This window comes from Mustela erminea, chromosome 17 (assembly GCF_009829155.1).
Source record: "Mustela erminea isolate mMusErm1 chromosome 17, mMusErm1.Pri, whole genome shotgun sequence".
Taxonomy (NCBI): Eukaryota; Metazoa; Chordata; class Mammalia; order Carnivora; family Mustelidae; genus Mustela; species Mustela erminea.
Genome location: NC_045630.1, coordinates 68,144,630 through 68,169,471, shown reverse-complemented (window position 1 = coordinate 68,169,471; position 24,842 = coordinate 68,144,630). Strand labels below are relative to the sequence as shown.

The 24,842-nt window shown below is 55.4% G+C and overlaps 2 protein-coding genes across 7 annotated transcripts in view; both read right to left on the bottom strand.

Moving 5' to 3' along the window:
- Positions 1-6,624: 6,624 nt before the first annotated feature.
- LOC116576174 overlaps positions 6,625-24,842 on the bottom strand; it is a 69,015-nt gene continuing 50,797 nt past the window's right edge. For 2 of the 6 annotated variants that reach the window (XM_032318088.1, XM_032318084.1), the window contains 4 exons: positions 9,010-9,306; positions 7,501-7,635; positions 7,209-7,300; positions 6,625-6,941 (listed from right to left, as the gene is read on the bottom strand). In XM_032318088.1, the coding sequence (XP_032173979.1) occupies positions 6,849-6,941; positions 7,209-7,300; positions 7,501-7,635; positions 9,010-9,306 (617 nt within the window). In that variant the 3' untranslated portion in view covers positions 6,625-6,848. The other 4 variants (XM_032318089.1, XM_032318085.1, XM_032318086.1 and 1 more) reach the window with 4 other exon arrangements.
- LOC116576198 lies at positions 9,428-20,474 on the bottom strand. Its single transcript, XM_032318150.1, has 4 exons — positions 18,775-20,474; positions 16,159-16,264; positions 10,831-11,223; positions 9,428-10,706 (listed from the first exon to the last, which is right to left on the bottom strand). Exons 2-4 carry the CDS (start codon positions 16,229-16,231, stop codon positions 10,516-10,518), a joined length of 657 nt encoding a protein of 218 aa, XP_032174041.1. The 5' UTR covers positions 16,232-16,264; positions 18,775-20,474; the 3' UTR covers positions 9,428-10,515.

Here is a 24,842-nt window from a genome sequence, read left to right as displayed (position 1 = left end):
CCAGGACCCAGGATCTGGTCTATCCCACTAATGCCCATGATTGTGGAGGTTTGGAGGGGTGAGATGACAGGGAGTGGCCGGAAACATCTGGGTCCCTCTCCGCTCCACCTGGACGGGGACGCAGTAGAAGGAATGAGATCCACTGAGAGATTTATGGACATCTCAGTTCCTATCCACTGGATTTTGTCTTCTGTATCATGGAGCCATTCAGTTTCCCTTCCTGCAACCCTCTAACATGGACGGTCAGGACTTGAACCACTCGGAGACCATGTGTCCAGTGCCTTCTCTGGGACTTGTCACCTCCAGTGTCCTCAAGCCTTTCTTCCCTGCCTCTGGCTGTGTGGCCAATGAAGAGTCATGTAGTAGCTGGACCACGGCCACTGAGTACATGCGTTTCAGTGTCTGTCAACATTTCTCTCCTTCCCGGCTGGCCCTTTACTGTTATAAATAGCATTTTACAAAAAAAAACTTCTACAAGGAAAATCTGTTCTGATGAGCATCACTGATATCCTGCATTACCTTCTTCTTGTCCCAAGAAGCTCAGAGGAGCTGGAAGGACAGGCCTGTCCAGGCATCACTGCTCGGCTCCTCCCCACACCTGTCCTCCCTCTGCATCCAGGTCTGGGTGTGGTGTTCATGCACCTGCTGAGGTCCTCTAGGGACAGAAGATGCCCTGGGAGTCTCCTCAGGCTGTGTGGATCCCTCTGATGAGAAGGGAAAAGTGACACTCACTGGGACAGTCACTGAGAGTGTGGAAAAAAGTTAGAAGAAGTGAGGGTGAGAGAAAGGATCTCAGGAAAATCAGCCAATGGGAAAACCAGAGCCTGGTGTGGAGAGCAGGATAATGCAGTTTCTGTGGGGCCATTCAGTGTGGGTGCTGGGATGGGGTAGGAACAGGAGCAGGCAGAGGAAGGTCAAGGAGCACTCAGATGGGTGCTGCTCAGACAGGAGACTGGACGCAGGACTGAAGGCCCAGGTCACTCTGGAAGTCTATCCCAGTCTGTGCTGATGGAGCTGGGTTAGCAGGAAGGAGATAGGAAGAGACGTGCTGTGGGTAGTAGTCAGGATTCTGCAGGAACCAGCAGTAAGGACGCTTACAGATCCAGAGAGATGCGCTGTAAGGAAAGGCTCACACTGTTATAGAGGCTGGTGAGTCAGGTCTGCGGGGAGGGTGAGCCAGGCTGAGATGCAGGGAAGATCTGCTGCTGGGGTTCAAGTCCAAGGTCGTCAGGAGGAGACACAAGGACGAGACAACACCCCAGTTCCAGTCCGATGGCCGTGTGCTGTCGAATTCTCCCTTGCTCAGGGGAGGTCAGTCTTTGCTCTCACTCAGGTTTCAACTGATGGGGTGAGGCCCACCTGCAGTGTGGAGGGCAGTCTGCTCTACTCAAAGTTCATCCATTTAAGTGTATCTCATCCCAAATCGCCTCCTAGAAAAGTCCAGAATCATACTTGACCACAAGTCTTGGCACTGGGGCCCAGCCACTTTGACACATGAGATGAATGATGACAACACACGAACACGAATCCAAAGACACCTCCATGGGCAGGTAAACGTCAGAGAGAGTAGACGTCAGAGCAAGGATTGTTTCCAGGGTGAAGAGTGGTGCAGAAGGACGGAAGGCCAACTCCGCAGGAAGTGAGGAGAACCCCAGGTGCGTGAGCTCCTAACAGCAGAGCACTGGACCCTCGACGCAGGAACTGACAGAACTGAAAGGAGAAGCGCGGGAGTCCACTGTCAGGGTCAGAGAGCCGAGCACCCGCCCTCCGCATGGACACTCAGCAAGAAGACAGCCAGCGAACACGACCCTGAGCCCACGCGACCTCACTGACGTTTAGAGAACGTTCAACCCCAGCAGCAGAGCTCACATTCCTTTCAAGTGCACTCGGGAGCCTCCCCAGACAACGTCCTGTCCTGCGTCATAACAGTAACCTGACGGCGTTTAAGGATTTGAAATAATGTATTTCTTTGAACACAATAGAATTAGAGTCGAATTTTTAAAAAGATTTTACTTCCTATTAGAGAAAGGGAGCTTGAGCACTGGAGAAGGAGAAGCCAACTCCCTGCTGGGCAGGCAGTGTGACCCAAGGCTCAATCACAAAACTCTGGGCTCACAACCTGAACCAAAGGCAAATGTTTAACACACTGAGCCACCCAGGTGCCCCTGGGGTCGAATTTGTAAACAGAAAAATAACGGGAAAATTTGCAAACATGCAGAAATTAAACATCTACTCCCTAATAACCTGTGAGTGAAAGAGGAAGTCTTGAGGGAAATTTTAAGTATTTGAAATAAATGGAAATGAAAAATACAAGATATCAAAGTGTGTGAAAAGACGCTAACCCAGTGTCTATAGGGAAGTATACGTATAATGATGGACAGATATTACAGAAGAAGAAATGCTCAAGTTAATAATATAAGTATTTATCTTGTGAATCTAGAAAAGTAAGAACAAAATAAACCCAGAGCAAGTGGAAAAAGGAATAAGAAAGATAAGAGCAGAGATAATGAACCTGATGAATGTAAAAAGCATATTTACAAAAATCCCTGCAGTTAATACCATCCTTAGTGGTGGAAATGGAAAGGTCTTCCCTGAATACTGGGAAGGAGGCAAGGCTTTTTGTTCTCAGAACCGCTATGCATCATTCTCCTGGAATTCTCATCGGTGTGATAAGACAGGAAAAGGAAATAAAATAATATATAGATCAGAATGGGGAAAGAGCAAACCTGTGTTTATTATGGACATTGTTTATATGTGTGTCTGACAGAAAATCCCAGAGTTTCTACAGAAAATTCCCAAGACTAATAGGTGAGTTCACCAAGACTGCAGGATACAAGGCCACAGGGAGGGAAGGGACCCATCATGACATTCATCAGGATCTAACCAGATTGAGAAGTCCATGCTCTGGGTCATGGGGAGCGCACTGAGGCTTCTGAGTGGTCTGCAGACATGGAGAGTCATCTAGTCCATCTCCATTGATCTCTGCTCTAATCAATGCAATGTAATCAGTTTCTTTCTTATGCACTAACAATGTAACTCTAGAAAGACAAATTAGGGAATCAGTTGCATTTACAGTAGCACCAAAAACCATAAGATACCTTGGAATAAACCTAATGAAAGAGGTAAAGGGGTCTATACTCTAGAAACTACAAAACATTTAGGTAAGAAATTGAAGTAGATGCAAAAAGATGGAAAAACACACCATGGTCATAGATCAGAAGAACAAACATTGTTAAAATGTCTGTGCTCCCCAGAGCAATCTAAACTTTCGACACCATCCCAATCAAAATACCAATGGCATTTTCCAAAGTGCTGGAACAAACAATCCTAAAATTTGTATGGAATCAGAAAAGACCCTGAATAGCCAAGGAAATGTTGAAAAAGAAAAACAAAGCTGGGGGTATTGCATTGCCTGATTTCAAGCTATGTTACAAAGCTGTGATCACCAAGACAGCATGGTACAGGCACAAACACAGACACATAGATCAAAAACACAGAATAGAGAGCCCAGATATGGATTCTTTATTCTATGGTCAACTAATCTTAGACAAAGCAAGAAAAAATATCCAATGGAAAAAAGACAGTCTCTTTAATAAATGGTGCTGGGAAAATTGGACAGCTATATAGAGAGGAATGAAACTCAACCATTCTGTTGCACCATACACAAAGATAACTCTAAATGGATGAAAAACCTCAACATGAGACAGGAATCCATCAGAATCCTAGAGGAGGTCATAGACAGTAGCCTCTTTGACATAAGCCACAGCAACTTCTTTTAAGACACATCTCCAAAGACAAGGGAAACAAAGGCAAAAATGAGCTTTGGGACTTCATCAAGATAAAAAACTTCTGCACAGAGGAAACAGTCAATAAAACAAAGAAGCAACCATGGAATGGGAGAAGATACCTGCAAATGACACTACAGATAAAGGAATGGTATCCAAGATCTATAAAGAATTCCTCAAACTCAACACCCAAAAAACCCAAATAATCAAGTCAAAAAATGGGCAGAAGACATAAACAGACACTTCTCCAAAGAAGACATGCAAATGGCTAACAGACACATGAGAAAATGGTCAACATCACTAGCCATCAGGGAAATTCAAATCAAAACCCCACTGAGATATCACCTTCCACCAGTTAGAATGCCAAAAATTGAAAAAGCAGGAAACAACAAATGTTGGAGAGGCGGTGGAGAATGGGGAACCCTCTTACACTGTTGGTGGGAATGCAAGTTGGTGCAGCCACTTTGGAAAACAGTGTGGAGGAAAACAGTGAAGTCTCTCCTCAAAATGTTAAAAATAGAGCTACCCTAAGATCCAGCAATTGCACTCCTGGGTATTTACCCCAAAGACACAGGTGTAGTGAAAAGAAGGGCCATCTGTACCGTAATGTTGATAGAAGTATGTCCACAGTTGGCAACCTGTGGAAAGAGCTGAGATGCCTTTCAACAGACGCACGGATAAAGAAGATTGGTCCGTATTTACTACGGAGAATTACTCAGCCGTCAGAAAGGACGAATAACCCAACTTTTGTATCAACATGGACGGGACTGGAGAAGATTTTGCTGAGTGAAACAAGTCAAGCAGAGAGAGTCAACTATCATATGGTTTCACTTGCTTCTGGAGCGTAAGGAGTAACACAGAGGACATTGGGAGAAGGAAAGGAAAAACGAAGGGGAGGAAATTGGAGGGGGAGATGAATCATGAGAGACTGTGGACTCCGGGAAAGAAACTGAGGTTTTTAAAGGGGAGGGGGCAGGGGGTGGGTGAGCCCGGTGGTGGGTATTAAGGAGGGCACGGAGTGCAGGGAGCACTGGGTGTTATACACAAACAATGAATCATGGAACACTACATCAAAAATTAATGATGGCAACTAACATAATAAAAAAGTTTAAAAAAAAGGTTATGTGTGCATTTGTAAGATAAACCTAGTTCTGAATCACACAGCTGAATGGCTGGAGGCTGGTGTGTGTGTGTGTGTGTGTGTGTGTTTGCATGTGTGTGTGTGTGTGTGTGTGTGTTTGCATGTGCGTGTGTGTGTGTGTGTGTGTGTGTGTGAGCGCTTCTGTGCAGACACTGAGGTTTTCAGGATGAGAAGTGTCTCTTCTTTCCTCTGATCTGGGGGGTCTACCTGCTTCCAGTGGATCTCCAGACTCAGCTGCGAGATGGAGAGGAAGGGACATTTGAGACACACTTTGTCTTATTTGGAGTTACCGATTCTGGCCAACAGCAGGCTTCTTTGTCACCTGGGGGAACAGTGGTAGAGCATGGAAGGAGAGAAAGTGTCTCTTACCAAGAGTAAGAAGGAACCTTACAGTATTTCCCTGGGCTCAGGTGAACAGCTCCCACGCTCCCCCACAACACAAACATGCACATTTATTGCCTGATTACACACGTGATCACAGCTTCTGCTTTCCGTCCTGCGGGAGAGGAGCTCGTGCTCTTTCTCACCAGGTTCCTGGATTACAGAAAGGGACGTGGGGGACGTGACCCTGTGAGGAGAGGCCAGAGGACACAGGGGCAGGGGTGTGGCCGGTGGGGCTGCGGGTCAGCGATGGGGCTCAGCAGAGGGCGTGGGTGGGGAGGCTTCCCTGGGCATCAGCAGTGTGACTGGCCCCTGAACCCCAGGAGCCGGGGCCCCAGAGAGAAGGACACGGGGGATGGGAAGGGTCCTGCCCAAACCCTGGGAAGCACCGCCCTGTGAGCGAAGAGCGGCCCTGGGGGGACGGCGGAGAGTCTGGCAGGACGGCAGGTGGGCCCGGGTCCAGGGGAGTGGCCGTCAGGGAGCGCGAGGAGAGGGGGTTAGAGCAGGAAAGGGGCACCAACGGTGTCACATGGGGGTCACCTCCTGGTGCTCTAGGGGTCCCTGTGAGGTGAGGCCAAGGTGCGGGCTCAGGTGTGGAGCAGGGGCAGCACAGGGACCGGGTGAGGGCTGCAGGGGAGGAGCCGGCAGGGTCAGGGGGACGAGCCAGAGAGAGGCCTGCAGGAGAGGAAACGTCCCCAGAGAAGGGCCCTGATTTGCAAGGAAAAGTCCTCACTGAGCCCCGAGGAGCTCTGCGTCCTGTGTGGGGACAGCAGAGAGGGGGACGTGGCTGTCACTGTGTGCAGTCAGTTAAAGCTCACTGTCAGGAACTAGAAACTTCTGCCTGTGCTGAGCAGTAGGAGCCGGACCGTTGTCCAGCAGGACAGGACAGAAGGAGGCTGGCCAGGACGTGGACCTGGAGCTCCGTTCCCTGGGCTGAGTCCTGACTCCGGTGCTCCCAACCGTGCGGCCTGGAGAGTCAGCCTTTCTGGCTCCTTCTACTGATCTGTAAAGTGGACACAAGGATCCCCACCGCACAGAGAGTCCACGAGGACTCAATGAGTTAGCAGCGAGCAGAATGTCTGAACAGTGCGGGTCACAGAGCCTGCCCTCAGCAAGCAGGGGCGACTATGAATTCACGTTGTCTGTAAAGAGCTCTCAGCGTGGACTGACGGCTGGGGGTGCTCATGACGGGCCCAGGGGGATGTTCGGATTCTCCACGGTTTCTCCCAGAGGCTGAGGGACTGAAAGGCAGTTTCATGTTGAACAGATGAGGGGACAGCAGAGGCTGTTTAAGGTTGTCACATAGCAGAGGGAGAGTTGTCCTGAACAGGTTTGGACCAATTTATTTACTCAGTTTCCCTGATCTACCAGTGTGTGTCTCACGGGGAGCTTGTGCACAAGGATTTAGCACAGAAATAAGTGCTGGATTTATCCAGTCTCTGCTCAGAGCCGTCGGAGGGGGAAAGAGGCAGGACCGGATCTGCAGGTGTCATGCTCACAAGACAGGTGTCCCCGGGGCGGGAGTCTCCTGCTTCTTCCTGTTAAAACGTGGTCATGGTCTGGCCTGGCCTGCGGACCTCACTGTAGACAGCAGTGAGAGAGTTCTCCTCTTCTAGATGTGGTTCTCCCCTACCCTGGAATGCACACGGAGGGTTCCTGGAACAGTTGAGGGACGCAGAGGACCCAGAGGGACCCCCACAGACCCAGGGCTGCTGACATGACCACCCCAAGTGCCCAGCACTGCATGGACCCCAGGAGAATGTTCTTAAGTTAATACTGTGTTGTCTGGAAAGGGTTACAGATACACGGAGACAAAAGCCAGCAGATGACTGGGATCGAAGGCACACACCCAGGCACAGAGGGACTTGGGAGAACCCAGATGCCTCCTCTCCTGGCCTCACCTTGTCCCTGTGGTCTCCAGACTCCTGCTGGCTCAGCTCTGCATAGTGGATGCCACCATCCGGGTCCCTGGGCTCCTCCTGAGATCCTGCCCCTGAGTCACACACAGATGGAGCTTGAGTCTCAGCCTGGAAGCCTGTACCCTCCCCCCCTCCCATGACCTCTATGGTCATGGCCACACCTGCCAGCCTCCTGCAGGGACAATCCCCGAGCAGCAAAATGTTGTTGAAAAGGAGCCCAGAGTTCAACGAGGGAGGGAGGTGTCTGGACATGGGAAGGAGAAGTGCAACCTGCCTGTCCCAGGCTCCACGTGCTTCTTCACCCCACGTCTCTTCCAAAGGTACAGCCCAGCTCCGAGGATCAGCAGCACGACCACAACAGATGCCAAGATACCAGGCAAGTGGGCAGCACTGGTCTGTCCTTGTGGATCTGTTTCCATCGCACAGAGAGAGTGAGGAAGGTTAAGGCGACAGGGAACTGAGGACGCCCACTGCCAGGCACATGGAGACTCTGAAGGGACCTGGTCAGGAGCTCGAGAGGGAGGAGCATGGCAGAGGCTCTCACTCAGCCCGTTCCTGAGCTCCTGCTTGGGGCCGGGGTGCTGAGAGGAGCAGGACATGGTGCCCGCCCTTGAGGAGCCCCTCAGCGGGGGGAGGGCTGACACACGCCAGAGGCCGCCAGCCAGAGCCATCCCAGGGCACTAGAGCTACAGCTTGCACCCAGGTCATCAGGGAGGGCCTCCTGGGGGAGGTGATGGGCAAGGGAGGAGTAGGAGTTTTCCCAATGTTCAGGGTGGGTGATGCATCCCAGGAAGGAGAGCCATGACCAGGAATGGCTGTGACGAGTCCGCAGCCCTGGGAGCTGCCGGCACCCCCTGGGGCAGGCCAGGGAGGGACCATGTAGGGGAGCCGGGTGGGAGGATGAGAGGGAGGCAGGAGCCTGTTTCCAGAGGGCCCGGTGGGTCCCTGAGCCATGAGCTTCCTCTGGCATGAGGGATACTGAGGCAGAAGGTCCCCCAGCAGCTGGTGGAGGAGGGGATGGAGCGAGGGGGCTCACGGGGAACCAGGTCATTCATTCATTCATTCATTCATTCATTCACTCAGGGACACGCTGACTGTGAGCAAAGGGCCCGAGGCCGAGGCCGGGACAGGCATTCCAAGGAGCAGCAGACATGGCCACTGCCCTCCAGGGGTTCAGCCTGCACAGGACACTAATCCTGGGCCAGAGCATCAGCTCCCAGGGTGGGGCCACTGACCACTCCTTAGAGGAGACGAGGTGTGAGGGCAGGACAGCAGCAGCTCCTGCAGGGCCCTGAGCCATCGAGGCTGCGGAGCCCTGTGCAAACTCTGTTCATGCTGGGACTGCCCCCAGCACGCGGCCCTGTGGGACTGCCCGGGTCACAGGCCCCCAGAGCCAGCTGCAGGGAGGGGGTCCCTGGATGGGAGTAAGTGGGGAGTGGGGGACTCCTGTCTTGGAAGGGCTGAGGGCAGAGGGAGGGGCCTGAGCGGAGGCTGGCAGCCGAGGAGAGCGGGACACATCGGGAACGCAGGCAAGAGGGTGGGTGTGACGTGTGTCTGTGAGACCAGAATCCGGCAGAGGAGCCCGGAGCCCTGAATCCTGCAGACACCTCAGATGAGCAGCATGGGAATGACACCGAAGGGCAGATGCAGGTTGGATGTTCCTGCCAGAGTCCTGGACAGGGTGACCAAGCAGCAGGGGGGTGACATAAACATGGGGGACAGAAGCCGAGAACCCTCACCCTGAGCTGCGGGACAGTCCCTCCCCTCTGGCAGGTGCACTCACCGCGGCCACAGACGTCCCCAAGGTCCAGGGTGGCAGTTCTCTGGTCCGCCTGGTTGCTGACCACACAGGTGAGGCTGGGGCTGGGCCGGCTCAGGGGCAGGTTCACAGCCAGTGTCCAGGGGTTGGGGGCTGGTCCTGGGGCCGGTCTCTGCTCCAGCTCCCTGGGGAGGCTCTCATTCTCCCAGGTCACCGTCAGGCTCTTCCTGGTTTCCGTGGTGTTACACTCCATGGTGATGTTGCACCAGCCTGGTGTGAGGGACAGAACTGTGGCCCAGATCTGGGGACGGGGCACAGCCTCTGGTGAGGGAGGGATGAGAGGACAGAACCTCACGTGAGTGGAGAACATCACAGCTCCTGCTTTCTCCTGCAGATCCTCCCTGAAGCTCTGGCTTCCTCCCCCTAAGGACAGGGATTGCATATTACAGATCACAGAGAATTGACCCAAATATACAGAGAGGCTAAAAAGGAAGAGAGCCACTGAGTTCAGCTCTATGTGATTTCACTGGACTGAGCACGTCTTACTAATCTCTCATGAGAAAACAGTTGCTGGAGGTTCCCCCAATAATCCATGAATTCTGAGAGAGTGGGGTGTCGCCCTGAACAAGGAGAAGTCAGGAACAGGATTTGCCCCTCTCTGTGTCCTGGTCTTGATTTTTCTGCTCAGAGGGTTCCTGGGACCACACAATCCATGGTATAGACTGCCACTGGCCAACTCTGGAAGCCCGGAGATCAGACTCAGTCTCCACCAGGAGAGACCGCGGTGGGAGTCACTAGGCCATTCCTAGTGAGCAACTGAGCTTGGGGTCCTCCCAGGAAAACGTGGGACAGGCTGAGAGTCAGTCTTCGGAATCTCCGGGTCCGGAGGCTGCGAAGGCCACTCTCTCTGGAGCAGGACGTCTCCCTGTGCAGGGGGGAGGGGTGCACACAGAGACAGCTGCTCCCTGAGGGTCTGAGGAAGGGCTACCCTGTGAATTCTCCATCCGTGGGGGTTCAGAGGGGGACCGTGCAGTCCGTGAGTGAGCTGACTCGGGCTGGGGCTGAGAAGGATGAGGGGACGGGGCGGGGAGAACCACACGCAGGATTCTGGATCCTGCTAGGTGACGAGTGTCCCCCAACCATGGCCATGTGCTGACCCTTAGAGCCTGAAGATGTCTTAGGTTCCATGGCAAAGGGGAACTGAGGTTGAAAACAAGCTGACTGTAAACTAGAGATGGTCTGGATTCCCTACACAAGCCCCGTGTGATCACCGGGTCCTCACAAGTGGGAGGAGGCAGCAGAGAAGGTGGGAGGGACACGGTGTCAGGGACTCATCCCACCAGTGCCACCTGTGATGGGGGAGGAAGGGTCCAGAAGCCAGGGGATACTGGTGCCCCTACCCCGGAGCCTCCAGAGAGGAGCACAGCCCTGCAGACTCCTGGACCTCATGGTAGAGGCTCTGGGGTCTGACTCCCGCCCTACAGCCCAGGAGGACCCCAGGGGGTGGTGTGGTCAGCCACTGAGGTGCAGTCACCTGTTACAGCAGCACAAGACAGTAAGCATCTCACTAAGGACCCGGAGTCCTATGGGGACAATGAGTATTATGGCAAAATCCCCGTTTCTCCCCATTCCGTGTTCCCTCCTGAAGCACAGACGTGACTCGTCCCTGGAGTGAGTCTCAGCTCTGCCTGCACTTGCGCTGACCTCACAGCATCGGATTTCTGGGGAGAAGATCGAGTCCGAAGGCTGCGGTCTGGACGGAATCCTGCAAGCGGGGCGCACGGACACTCCCGGGGACAGAGGAAGGGGGTCAGCTGTGGGGCTGGGGGAGGGGCCGCCACGTACCGTAGACCGTCAGGTGGAAATCCTGGTGATACTGTCTTCCTTTTGTATAGGACTGTTGAACCCGGTACAGCCCACTGTCCTCAAGGGTCAGGTTGTCAATGCTCAGGGTCGTTGTGTTGACCACATGGACCCTCTTCTCGAACTTGTCCTGGAAGTTGACCCATTGTGGAACATCTCCCCTGGGACTGACTTGGAGTACGGGTGTGTACAGTTTTTGATTTATAATGCCCCAAGTAATATTCTCCAGCTCGACTTCTGGAAGTAATTCTGGTTTTCTGATCACTGGAAACAGCACAGAAGCTCCTTGAATCCCCTTCAGAGGAACAGGGTTTCCAGAATCATCCACGGCAGACCCACGGGCTCCAGGACTCTGGGTCACAGCGCTGCAGACACCTAGGGCATAGGACACAGAAAACATGGGTGGTTTTCATTAGGAATAAAGGAGAAAACCCTAGAACCCATCTTCCTGAAATCCATCCCATGTGCGCCCTTGAGTCTGGGAAGGCAGGAGATGCCATGAGTTCGAGGCGAGGCTAGAATCCCTCCTGGTCCCAGGGGAGTGTCCCCTTGAGCAGGTCTCGGGAACTTGCTCACCTGCAGTGTCCTGACCCCTGACAGCGAGAGGACAATGTCAGGAGATCTCGGATCTGAAGCACAAGTACCTTTCGGGGGCAGCACCGAGAGCATTTGTGCAGGAGGCAGGTTCTTACAGGGCTGCAGAGACCCCTCGTGCCCACAGACCATGTGAGGTCTTGGAGGGGGGTCGCTCCTGGGGACTCCCCTTGGAGGGGGGTCGCTCCTGGGGACTCCCCTCTAAGGAGCAGAGCACCGTTAACATGATGGACGACCCTCAGGGACAGCAGGTCTGACAGGAGTATGACCGTGTCGTGCTGTGACCCTGTCTCCTGCTCGCTGTGGCGAAGTCTGTTGCTGTGTTGTGGGCAGCGCCCGTGTAGAGACCCTCATGGGGCGGGACGGAGGGCAGCCTCTGGCCACCAGTCTGCAGGGTCTACCCTCGTGGAAGTGCGTCATTTAACAGCTGCCACGGCCCAAACGGGGCTCTTGCTCCCTCCTCGTGGGACAGTTCTACTGATGTTGTCCCTGCCAACACCAGCAGCTTGGGATGGATTCTCTGCACACAGGGCCTGAGGGACGTCAGCTGGGGGGCATGTCCGCCTCCGCGGGTGCGTGGACTCACACCCAGGACATACGTGTCACATGTGAGTGTGTGCTTGCCTAACATGCATGTATGTGCTTCACAGGCGGGTGTGTAGACACTGAGATAATCCATGGGACGTCTAATCGGCCAAAGGCAGCTCCGTCTCAGCCTCTGACAGACCCTGCTCGTCGCCCCCCTGAGAGCGACCCCGGCAGCTGTCCCCCCAGTAATGCTCCGGTTTCCCACCAACACGCGGTGACCGAACTTTCTTTCTTTCTTTTCTTTTTTTAAAAAGATTTTATTCATTTATTTGACAGACAGAGATCACAAGCAGGCAGAGAGGAGGAAGCAGGTTCCCTGCCGAGCAGAGAGCCGGATGCGGGGCTCGAGCCCAGGACCCCAAAATCACCACCCAAGCCGAAGGCAGAGGCCCCAACCCACTGAACCACCCAGGTGCCCCCCGAACTTTCTGATCTTTGCTAAATTGGTAAGAGAAAGTGCTGTGATCTCATATTCTAGTGAGAATTTCTCTGTACACGAACCCGGTCCACGTCCCACGGCTGCTGATGTCCTCTGGCCGCTGTGAGCGGTCTGCTCCTGTCCTCGGCCCGTGCCTGCGTTTCTCTTTTTAGCACCTCAGAGCTACTTCTATATTGATAAGATCAGCCTATTTTCTAGCAAAATAAGATAAATAGTTTTGGGTTTGCATCTCAGCCTTGTCTCGGACTAATGTCCCTGCTATTGTCCTCAGGCAGTTACACGTGCGGATCCTGTAAGGCTTCCCGGATCATCCCTCACATAAAAAGATCAGCCCCCCTCATCAGAGTGTGCTCCTAATCCTCTCTTCTTTCCTTCTGGAACCTTCTTTCTTCAGTGTTCCGCTGTGAGTCTGACACACAGGGACCGTGCTTGGGTCTCAACCCGGGGAGGTCTGGTGCAGCAGGGCGGTTGGTGGCCTGGAAGGGAGAGTCTGGGAGGCCTGAGACAGGTCCTCTGTCCCCTTGAGCAAGTGGATGGGAGCAGCCCATGAGGCCCGCGTGCTTTCTGCCTTCCCTCTGGGATGGGGACGTACTAGCCGTGCTGTCCCCAGAATGAGCGCTAGGATGTCAGGAGAGGAAGGCGTTCCCATCCGTGTGAGCTGCTCTCACCACCACGGTGGTTCTTGACAAGCGCTCTGGGATCAGCCCGGCCTTCCCAGGCTCAGGATGGAGCCCATGTCTCTCCCCCAGCTGCCCCTCTCGGGGGCTCCTCCTGGGATCAGGGATGGGCCCTGGGACACAGACACCCAGGGCGCGATCCCATAGGCGGCCACGGGGAGGCGAAGTCCTGCCGGGGCCTTTCTGACCGAGAGGACACTCCTGGCTGTGTCCACAGCAGCTGGCTTCCGTGGCCCCTGTCCCGTCCCTGTCCCGTCCCTGTCCCCAGGTGGCTGAGTCCCCCGAGCTGCTGGGCAGAGTGGTGGAGACGGAGGAAGGACCGGAACTCCTCCCGCGCGCAGGTGACAACAATCTATCGCGCCTGCGCTCGGTGTGTGCCTGTCCCCTCTCCTCAGCAGGTCGTCTCGTGACTGGACAGTATTCTGGGCTCATTCAACGCTATCCTATGGATTCTGGGCTGAGTCAAGCAGAAATTCAGGGGGCGCGTCCTCCCGAAAGTCAGCACCGTGAAGGACGTGCGTCCTCTCTCTGTCGGCCACAAACACGACGAGCCCGCGCACACACAGGACATCTGTCGCTCCATCGGGCTTCCTGGGGGCCTGGAGACGGCTGGACTCTGACTCTTCCTGGGACGGGATTTCCTCATGAAGAATGACAGTGTCCGTCACACCCGCGTCCCCACCCAGTCCTGGGTCACCGCCCATCTCGTGTGCAAATACGCAGAGTGTGGTGCACACAGGACGCCAACCACCGTCAGAGAAGCCGCCCTTGTTCCAACAGGGGGACAGTGCCTGGGGCTCCCTGAGGGACAGCAGATCTGTCCCCAGGGTGGAACCTGCCCGCAGGGCTGTTCCCACACTGTCGCTCTTAGTCACCCCCGTGTGTGTCAGAGGGGTCTGTCCCAGGGGACAGGGACATGGACGCTGGCATTTCTGCTGACCATGGGCAGCAGCCACGCGGCTCCGGCCAGGCTGTTCCTGACGGGCTGCTCAATAGCAACCCCTCCCCCCATCCCCCCAGCATCTGGCTGTCCTGAGCGGGCCCTGCACACTGGGGTCCACCCACCGGGGCGGGAGCTCGGCAGACCCCGCTCAGGAGCAGAGACAGAGACAGCAGACGGTCCGAGGACTGCAGGGAGCCTCGAAAATGCATCCTTTCCTCCTTGGAGGGCGGAGGAAGTGACCACTGGTAGTCCTGGGCTCTGGGTGCTGAAGGGGCCCCAAGCAGACCCCCTGGATGTCCGTCCCCATCAGGATGCAGGACGAGGACAGGACAGGAGGGAGACACGGAGCAGAGGCCTTAGAGAAGCTACAGGACAGTCCCATCCGGGAGAGACCCCAATCCCAGGATGTCCCAGCGGGAGGGTCTGGAGGGGACCTTTCACAGAGGAGGGGCTCCCTTGGGTGGGTGGACTGGTCCTGTCTAGGTCTGGTCCAGGGCAGAACCAGACCTTGAGGTGGCTTCCATCTCTCCCAGCCCAGCGCTTCCCCTGCAGGGCGATGACCTGCATCCTCCCGTCCCTGCTCTTTCCTGCCCTCCCCCTGCACGGCCCTACGCTCCTCCCTCCCAGCGCTGCTGTCTGGTCACCAGGTCCGAGCAGATCTGGGGTCTCACTTCCAGCTACTGTCCCGGGAGAGGGGACTCAAGTACTCGGCGGGCTTTGGCAGGGCGGGGACGCGGGGCTACCTGAGGGTTAACCGGCCCCTGCTGGAAAGGGGGGAACCCGGGACAGAGGAGGCTCAGCCCTCAGGCTGCAGCGGAGGAGCGGCCCAGAAGCTGGAAGCCCACTCAGGACGGGAGGAAGACATGACAGTGCTCAGATCTGCAGAAGGTGCTGACCCCAAAGAGGGGCAGAAGGTTAGGGGCGGGTGGCTGTGAGCAAGAGTCTGAATTTATTTAAATAAGATGAAATTTGACTTTCAACCATTAACCTAAAATTTTGTCCCTTTCCCTCTTATCCTTCCTTTCATTCTTACAAAATCTTCTCACCCTGATCTTTATGGAAGAGAATCCTGTAACTTCCCCTTGTATCTCCAGTTAAACCGATTGAAAAGAAGAGAAAGCCTACATTTACCAACAGGAAGTGATTTTGTTCAAAAAAGGGTCTCAATGACTGGCAAAGGTCATTTTCTAATGAGTAATCCTCCTGTTTCCAAGTGTCCCGTGTTTCTGGAATTTCCCTAGAATCGCTGCAGGAGCCGAGGGGCTGGTGTGTCGCAGCAAACAGTACAGACCATAGCAGCCTCCCAAGCGTCCCCGGAATTCACGGTTCTGGAGGTCTGGTTTCTCCTCTGTTCTTATTTCATTTGTCCCACAGAAGCACATGGACTCCGGTGAAGGTAAGAACCAGAAAATGGGGCTCTTGTTAAAACAGTCTTTCAGTTCTCTTTTGGGGCCCCCTCTGCTGCCCCCCAAGTAGCCCCACCCAGATCAGAGGTCAGCAGTCTCCCGTTCCGGGCTCACCCCTACACACGGCAGGTGGGCGCAGACCCTTGAATTCTGGGGGCTCCTTTCCTTCCCTTGCAAACAGAATGTCACTGGATTCGGGGCCTCATCTTGCCCAAGGAGCCAGACTAGCGTCGCCCCTCCAGCTCAGACAGGGGCTCTGGGTCGGCCCCTCCTGCACAGGACAGCTGCAGAGGCTGCCGGTCCCCTGTGCACGGCAGGGGGGGATGTCCGTCCCCACCCCGGGTCCCCCACAGCCACTCCTGTGTCTCCTCCATCCTCTCCACAGGAGGCTCCGGGGTCTCCCAGTCTCACCGCCCTGGGTTGGGGGAAGGGGATTCCCTTCATGCTGCCAGGCAGCCGGGTCGGGGTTCCCAGCCTGGCCTCAGCCCAAAGCTCCCTTTGTTCCCTCTGTCCACCCCGGGGCTCTGACCCAGCGCACCGCGTGTGCTCCGTCCTCACGGAGCTGCTCCGTCTGGTTCTTCAGCACAGACCCCAGCCAGCCCGGGAGCTCCTGCCTCCCTGCCCGCCCGGCGGCCTCCCTCCCGGGGGGCCCGGGCCACTCACTGAGGAGGAGGCTGGTGAATCGCAGGAGCCCAGAGGCCTTGCAGAAATGGGGGTCTTCTGAGCAGGCGCCCATGGCCGGCCGCCTCCCTGCTGGCTCTGCCTGGGCCTATGAGGAACAGCTTAGCTGAGAAGAGCTCCCAGCCCTTCCCCACCACAGGGCGGGGCTGACTGTTAGTTCCTGGGGCACAGCTGGCCAGTCTTGACTAAACCATTCCCATCACTCATGTGAGCTCAGCACCCGCAGGGGCCTCAGGAGATAACTGTAGAGTAAGTGTGGGAACAGCCCCCCTCTAGGAGGCCCGGTGCCGGAGAGACCCCGTCCCTGTGCTCACAACTGGCCTGGTGGTCCCCCGTCCCCAGCCTGTACCCCTAGAACCCCTGTCCTCTGTCCCTGGGCTCCCACTCAGCCTGGAGCTCTCTGCTCGCCAGCACCAGCTGATGGCCGGGCACAGAGTCCCCACCTAGAGCCAAGGACACGGGGCCTCTCCTGCTTTGGGCCTGTCCTCTGTCTTTACACCATCTCACGAGTCACATCTCCTTTCTGATGTTCTAGGAACCTCACTGTCGGGTGTCGCAGTGAGAAGCTAGGAGCCCGAGAACAAAGCCTCCTGGGAAGTGTCACCCCCACACCCCAGGGCACACAGGGCATGTCCCCACTGCTGGTCCTCAGGGCTCTGTCTGCAGCTTAGGGCATGCCTTGCCACCCCCCCCCCCCCACCCCCAGGACCAAGCCCACCCCCACAGAAGCGGCCCCACAGCCCCCTTCCCTGTGAGGCTCTGCCAGGCCTGGGCCGGGCTCACACACAGGCAGGGCTGGAGAGGGACACGCGCCTCTGGCCACAGGCTCAGCGGCCTCGGAGTCTCGGCTACATACAGACGGTCAGGCCAGGCCTCCTCTTCCCAGATGGGTTCCCATAACGTCTAGAACCATGGTCTCCCGTGGACCCTAGGGGAGCAGCTACATCACTAACCCCACACCTGTCTGCTGACCCCTCCAGAGGCAGCTCACGGGGCCCCAGCAGCCTCTCCTGTCCCACCCACACTGGGTCCTGCCCTCCCCCTGCTGATGGGTCTGGGGTCCTGTGCTCGGTGGAGGCAGGTGGTCCCAGTGTCAGGCTGGTGCAGGTGCAGGGTGGGCAGCTGAGAGGGATGTTGTTGCCTCCCTCTGTCGCAACCTTCCCCTTGAGGACAGTGGGGGCTCGGATAAGACCAGCAGCTTTCCACTAAACTGGGCGTGGCAGCCATCTGTGCCGCCCCTTCGGAAGTGTTTACTGAGTACACATGTTCCTTGGGCGGCCCCGGCCACCATATGCTGTCGTCCCTGAGCCCGTGGTGATTTCCCAGGCAACTGACCCGCTCAACACCTGCTCTGGAACAGACACTTCTCCCAAGGGTCCCATCCAGCTTCTGGGGAAGGCAGGGAGCTGCTCTCTGCGGGTTCTCCTGGGACCTTTAGCAGCCAGGTACACTGTCACCAGGTAAGGGCATGGTTTATCCTGTCCTGGGTGGTGCCCCAGACCTTGAGGACCAGGCACAGCCCAGGAGGAGTTGGGCCCAAACACACATCCCTGTCAGCATCTTGCTGTCCAGGGAAACACAGGCAGACACATTGTACGGCTCAGATTCAGGCGTCTGCTCTCAGACACAAGAAGACGGTGAGCGCAAGCACTTGAACCTGACCCGCATCTGTGCTGCCTTCAAGGACTGTGGCCCTAGAAGACATGAACAGACATTTCTGCAAAGAAGATATCCTAATTGCCTACAGACACATGAAAAAGTGTTCAAGATCACTCAGCATCAGGAAAATACAAATCAAAACATCAGTGAGATACCACCTCACACCAGTCAGAACGGCTAAAATTAACACGTCAGGAAATGACAGATGTTGGCGAGGATGCGGAGAAAGGGGAACCCTCCTACACTGTTGGTGGGAAGTGCAGCCACTCTGGAAAACAGCATGGAGGTTCCTCAAAAAGTTGAAAATAGAGCTACCCTATGACCGAGCAATTGTACTACTGAGTATTTACCTTCAAGATAGAAACCTAGTGATCCAAAGGGTCACGTGCACCCGAATGTTAACAGCAGCAATGTCCACAAGCCAAAGTATGGAAAGACCCCAGATGTCCATCAACAGATGAACGGATAAAGAAGATGTGGTGTATGTATACAATGGAATACTATGCAGCCATCAAAAGAAATGAAATCTTGCCATTTGCAACAATGTGGATGGAACTAGAGGGTATTATGCTGAGTGAAATACGTCAACCAGAGAAAGACAATTATATGATCTCACTGATACGTGGAATTTGAGAAATAACCCAGAGGATCATAGGGGAAGAGAGGGAAAAATGAAATAAGACAAAACCAGAAAGGGAGACAAGCCGTAAGACCCTTAATATCAGGAAACAAACTTAGGGTTGCTGGAGGGAAGGGGTGTTGGGATGAGTGGTGTGACCTTGGGTTAGGGTTGGAGCCGTCATGTGTAACCCGGCGATCACCATCCCATGCCTTCAGATCGACCCTCTGTTAGTGCCGGTTGCTCTCCTCCTCTGCCTTGACCCCTTCCCGCCCCCATTCCCACAGCCCTGTAATCACCTCCCTCCTGCCTGGTGTAACCTATGGGTCCTCTGTGGCCTCGCCTTCTCCCTCTGAGTTCAGGGATGTCGCCCAAGTCCCCGCAGGGCTCTGCAGCCCCAAGCGGAGACTCTCAAAGTCCTGTCTTGTGCTCAGGACTCTGTTCCACACCGGGAATTGCGATAATCTTCACTAATGTGCAGACGTGGTGACGCTCGTGCTGCCGCAGTGTTGTCAGGAATGATACACAAAGTAAAATGCCAGTTTATTCATCTGAAATAAAGGTTGCCCTGTCTGGGGTCCACTGTCCACCCCGGAGCCCAAGGATCCCCCTGACCATTCACAGGGTCTCCCCCCACAAAGGGGGCTTGCTGGGCAGACCCCGAGAGCTCAAGGTGGCAGTGCCTACTCCCAGACTCAGGCTCTTCTGGAACCTTCCATCCTGCCTGGATGCAGCTCCCTGGTGGGCAGAGAGCTCAACCTTGAGCCCGAGAACACGTGCTGGGCCGCGTGGCTTCTGTGCTGACCTTGGGCTTAGGGCTGGACACCCTCCTGGAGATGCAGGGACTCTGTCTGTGGCCGGGGGAGGTGGGGGCTCTTGGACCAGTCACAGTGAGGCTGAGACTCTCTTCCCCACACCTTCCATGCATGTCCTTGAACACAGGACTGGATGGCCCCGACCCCCGAGCTCTCAGCACAGTGGGGACGGGGAGCTGCTACAGGAGTCACTGGGCGAGTCCCTGGGCCTGTGCGGGGCCAGTGAGCTCACCCATGCTCCAAGAGACCCCGGTTGTGCTCCAGAATGCCCTTGGAGGCACCACCACAATCCACGGTGCCCAAGCCCAGGTCCTGGGGACACCTCAGACCTTTCCTCCTGCATCCCCACATCTGAGCCATCAGGAAGGCCTGTCGGCTCCCAAGTAGTTCACGAATCTCCCATGTCCCACCCCTGTCTTGATTCTACCCATGAAGAACCTGGGGCTCCTCTTGCTAAACTGTCCAGGGCCCCGAAGCCAGGAGGGGGCAGAGCTGCATTGGTAGTCTGGGGCTTTGGTGCCAGATCTCCCGCTTCCGAATTGATGCTAAGTCACCAGCAGCCCCTCCGCCGGGTCCTCTCCCAGGCTCCCCACTCACCATGTGACCCTGCACCGTATCCTCCACCCAAGGCCACAGGGGCCTCTCTGTCAGCCTCATGCCCTGCCCCTGCGCCGCTCAGCCCACTCTGCTGAGCCCCCATCCCACCTAGAAAGATCCCAGCGCTCCCAGGGGCTCAGGCCGCCTCCCCCACGCCCTCCCTGCTGCCCCCTCCCTCCCCTGCAGCCCCCCAGCCACTGGCTGCTCCTCCAGCACCGTGGGCGGGCTCTGGGCTTGGAGACTTGGTGCACCTCACCTCTGCCTGCAATGTCCTTCGACCCACCTCCGAGGTTCCCACTCACCCCTGCACAGCCTCTGTCACCTCCCCAGGGAGACTCATTTGAACAGCAGCTCCCCGGTCTGACTCTGCTTCTTGTGTTCCTCCCACTGGGTACCCCCGACCTCATGTCTACTCGGCCACTTGTTTACTTCCAGTGTCCCCCAAAATACAAGTTCTTGGAGGCTGGGGATTAATTTTGTGCACTCATGTGCCCCAGCACTGAGCACAATAGTCAGCATTCCATGAACAGGCTATGGACGTGGGATCGTCCGGCGGTCAAAGCTCGGATTCCAGAAGCAGACCTGTTGTCTGGCCTCAGATCCCAGCTCTGCCCTTTATTGGCTGCACGATCTCATAAACCCTAGCAAGAGGCACTTTGTTCTCATCATCTATAAAAATTAGATATATTTAGTATTAATTGGTTGAATTAGTAGTTTTATCTTCACTTCTATCTTCACTACTAAAGTAGTTTTATCTTTATCTTAGAGAAGTGAATAGCTTATAATAAATGCCAAATACTCTCGCTTTAACCAAAAATATGCCATGTGTATGTTAGTTGGAGGGAGGAAGGGGAGGGAGAGCCAGGGCAGAGAGGAAAAGCCTCAATTTTCATACCAGATGCACATGGGGCCTGAATGGGCTGCGAATAGTAATGTAAGACCATTATTTTTTGAAAGGCACATTTTTAGAAGCAAAGAAGTAAATGCCCTAAGAAATTGTTAAGAATTGAATGTGACAGGGCACCTGGTTGGCTCAGTGGGTTGAAGCCTCTGCCTTCAGCTCAGGTCATGATCTCAGGGTCCTGAGATCGAGCCCCGCATCCGGCTCTCAGCTCAGCGGGGAGCCTGTTTCCTCCTCTCTCTCCGCCTGCCTCCCTGCCTATTTGTGATCTCTGTCAAATAAATAAATAAAATCTTAAAAAAAAAAGAGAGAGAGAATTGAATGTGACTTTCCTTGCAGAGGACTGATGGCTCCTGCTCGTCAAGACCTTGGGCTTGGGTTTCCTCACTGAGGACATTTCTGAGATCAGGATATATGTTCGCACTGATGGTACTCGGTGGGACATAAAGTACTGATGGACCCGCTTTGGATAGTGTAGACACTTCATAGATACAATGTAGCCGTTTCAACAATGTCTCAGCTATAGACACAGTGTAACTCTGAGAAACACAGAACATAGGTCCGGCTCCCCGGGAGCAGAGCCCTGTGGGACACACAGCTGGGAGTGAGACGTTCATTCTGGAAACACGTGCTCCAATTTTCAATCATACCTGTACTACATGAGCTTCGTCATCAGGCTCTCTCTGTCCAAGAGAACACAGAACAATTTATTTCTTCTGTGTCGTTAATTTTCAATATTGGAGCTAACAAACTTCAGCCTGCTTTTTCTTGAAGTAGACTCTTAAGTGCAATGTGGGGCTCGAACTCACCACCCCCAGATCTAGAATTGCCCACTCTTCTGACTGAGCCTGCCAAGCCCCCAGACTACCTTTTAAATGAGGTATTACTAGTTGATTACATAATGCTAATCACCGATTCATCTGGTTTTCATTTAAATCTGTGAACAGCTTGATGAGGTCAGTCCCATCAGCACCCTCACTGGGTTCAGTGGAAATCAGAGGCACAGAGAGGCTTGGTGACTTGTCCAGGGTCACACAGCTTGGAGGGGGGAAGTCAGACAGGAGCCTCTGCTGTGAGCGCTCCACGTGGCGACCAGGCGGGAAGTGCCCTCAGGGTCCCTGGCACACCACCCTTCCTGTCAGAGTGTCTCCACCTGCCTGACGGGGTGACCGTCCACTCCCCAGGAAAGAAAGCCAGTCCAGAGAAGGGAGGAGGCAGGGCCCGACAGGGTGACAGACACCTTACTGGCGAGTGGAGTTTGCTGCAAACTTTTCTCAGTCTTTCCAGGCAGGCTCCACGTCCAGGGATCCAAACATTTTCTCACAGCCAGGTGTGTTCCCCAAATGACCTGCTGCTTTAGGACCCTATCCCACCTCCCCTCTTGGATATCTGATTTTACGTCTTGGGGTCTATCTCAAGTGGGGGGGTGGACAGGGGCCCTCTCTCCTTCTGAGGCTGTTTCACCCCAGACACCCGGATCTAGAGCTTAGATCTCACATTCAGGATCTTGTAGGCTTCCCCATTCCCAAAGGTAACCCACCCCAATCCCGGCCCCAAAGAACATTGACCCAGACCAGTTATAGCCCTGGACTTCCAGATCCCCCACCCTAACCCCGAATCTGCACGCTCCTACATCAGGACCTCATCCCAGATCGCTCCCCTGGGCTCCTGCCTTCCAGTTTGGGCTCCTAATCCCTGATTCCTGGCAGCACCTTCGTGTCTGTACGAGGGCCCCTGTCGACCTGCCAGCCCCTGCGATTTCCTGGCGCCCCAACCCTGACCTGGCCCTGTGGTGGGTCTGAGAGCAAAGGGAGAGGCTCTGCAGCCCCACCCTCATAGGCAGCCCCTGTGCCCCCCAAGCCTGCCTGAGCATCCCCCCTCCGGGCCCTGAGCGCAGGCACCCGCGCCACCTGGCGGCCGAGGTCCGAATTGCCGCTAGAGACTCCTGCAGAGGAGCCCTCCCACCTCAGCTCACCTGCACACACAGGTCATGAGCGCCTACTGTATGCAGCACGTGGGGAAGCTGAGTCGCTGTTCTAGGGGGGCGCACAGGCTATCGGGAGGCAGAAGCACAGACCCTTGCGGGGGAGGGGGAGGATCCCCCACCCAGAGGCTCCTGAGCACTGTCATCCCGGGAGCTGAAACAGTCCAGGGACAGGGAAACAGGGCAGGAAGGGGAACAGCAAGAGACTGGAATCCATCAACAAGGGACACGTTGACAACATGAGGGCAGCTGTCACAACGCTCACAGCAAACCCAATCCAGGTTCACATAGAACACACTAAGCAGACCACACAGAGAGGGTTAAATTCCTACGGACCTAACAAGCGAGATGGAGCTGGAGAAACGTCAGAAAGCAGACCAGAAAATCCGAACCGAAACACTGCGGGGTCCCAGGGTTAGCGGCCCAAATGCATGCTGCCTGGAGAAGGATATTTCTCTCTGGGGGACAGGCCCCCACAGACGAGAGGGGAGGCAAGAGCCCCGGTTGCCCTGACACGGACAGCCCCTGGCCGGCTTGGCACGCAGCTCCCTGCACACTCAGCCCCACGGCCCTGTCTGTCCTGGCCTCCCCTGCTCGGACCGCAGAGAGCTCAGAGCTGGGGTCCAGTCTTCCCCAGGACTGACCCAGGACTGACCATTGAGGTAGGGGAATTGTGCTGGATGGAAGGAAAGGTCTTCAGTCCTGGAAAGCCAGAGTCTTATGACAAAACAACTTTGGCCTTCGTCCTTCTCTCGTTGGCCATCTTCCGTGTGGGCTGGTGTCTGCGGACAGAGCCGTCCGGGACCAGGAGGACAAGACCCCGTGCCCAGGACGGTGGAGCAGAAAGATGGGGCAGCCCGGGAGCCCGGCACCCCGCTGAGCAGACGGCGGACCCCAGCCTCTGCCGTCGCCTGACTTCCTGTTCCAGAGCAAGACCCCACCTGCTTCAGCCTGTGGCAGCCCAGCCGGACGCTGGCAGCCGGCAGACGTCGTCCTGACTTCTGTGCACGACGACAATGACAAAGGAGGTCAATCAGCAGCATCAAAAGTTGATGTAGAAACATAAACCCCAACCAGAAGCAGAATACCGAGGTCTGAACAAAGGTTGCAGTTCTACGTAATTGTCATTAGGAATGAGGATCAAGGCATAAACACAGATAAGAACAACACTGAAAATTATAGGGAAACACTATGTACGAAGGCACTTGAAGAAAAAATTTCTAAATGCAGGTGAAATAACACGGGCCAGACCAGGATGAGGGAGCTCCGGGAGGAGGTCCTGGCGCAGGTGCAGGGAGAGAGGCCTGCCATGGGAGAGAAGGGGAGGGACCTGGGAACCAGGGCTCACTGGTGCTCGGACCCCAGAGGGGAGGCAAAGAGAATGTGAGGTGACTTCCAGGAGTTCGGCTGAAGCAGCTGTAGGACGCTGTGACGTTCCTGAGCTGTAGGTATCGAGAAAGCCCAGGGAGGAGCCGGTGTGGGGGCGGGGAGGCAGGAGCCGGGCACTCAGCGCTCCACCCGGTCACTTGGCTTTGGGAGCAGAAGTTCATCAGGCAGTCGGGGTGGGGGTCCCGTCAGGGCTGGAGCTGCTGCCTCAGCATGGCCGGGCTGCTGAGAGCCCTGGGGGTCTCTAAAGTCACGAGGGAGGAAGTATGGCCAGGGGAGAACCGAGGGCCTGGCGCTGACCAGCAGAGGAGGAGGGTCAGAAAGAGAGACGGAGAAGGAGCCGCTGGGGACACCTGCTGAGTGTGCGGTCACAGAAGCCAGAGGAGAGAAAAGAACGAATTATAATTATAATAAAAAATTCAGAGTGGGTCCTAGACAATGTCATTATTTGGACAATAATGTAATCCTCTCTTGTGACTCATAACAGAAGCAGGTGTCAGTCTTCCTGCACTATCCCAGGCACGCAGACCCGGAATCTGGTCAGGTCCGATATGGGAACCCAGGGGCATCTCTTGTTATATTCAGGATGGCTCCCAGTTCCTGCAATCGGGCCAGAGCCGTGAAGGTGGATTGGGTGTTGGGTTGTTCACGACAAGCCCCTACAGCCGCCCCTGAAGTTGAGGTGACGACATAACTTTGGGAAAA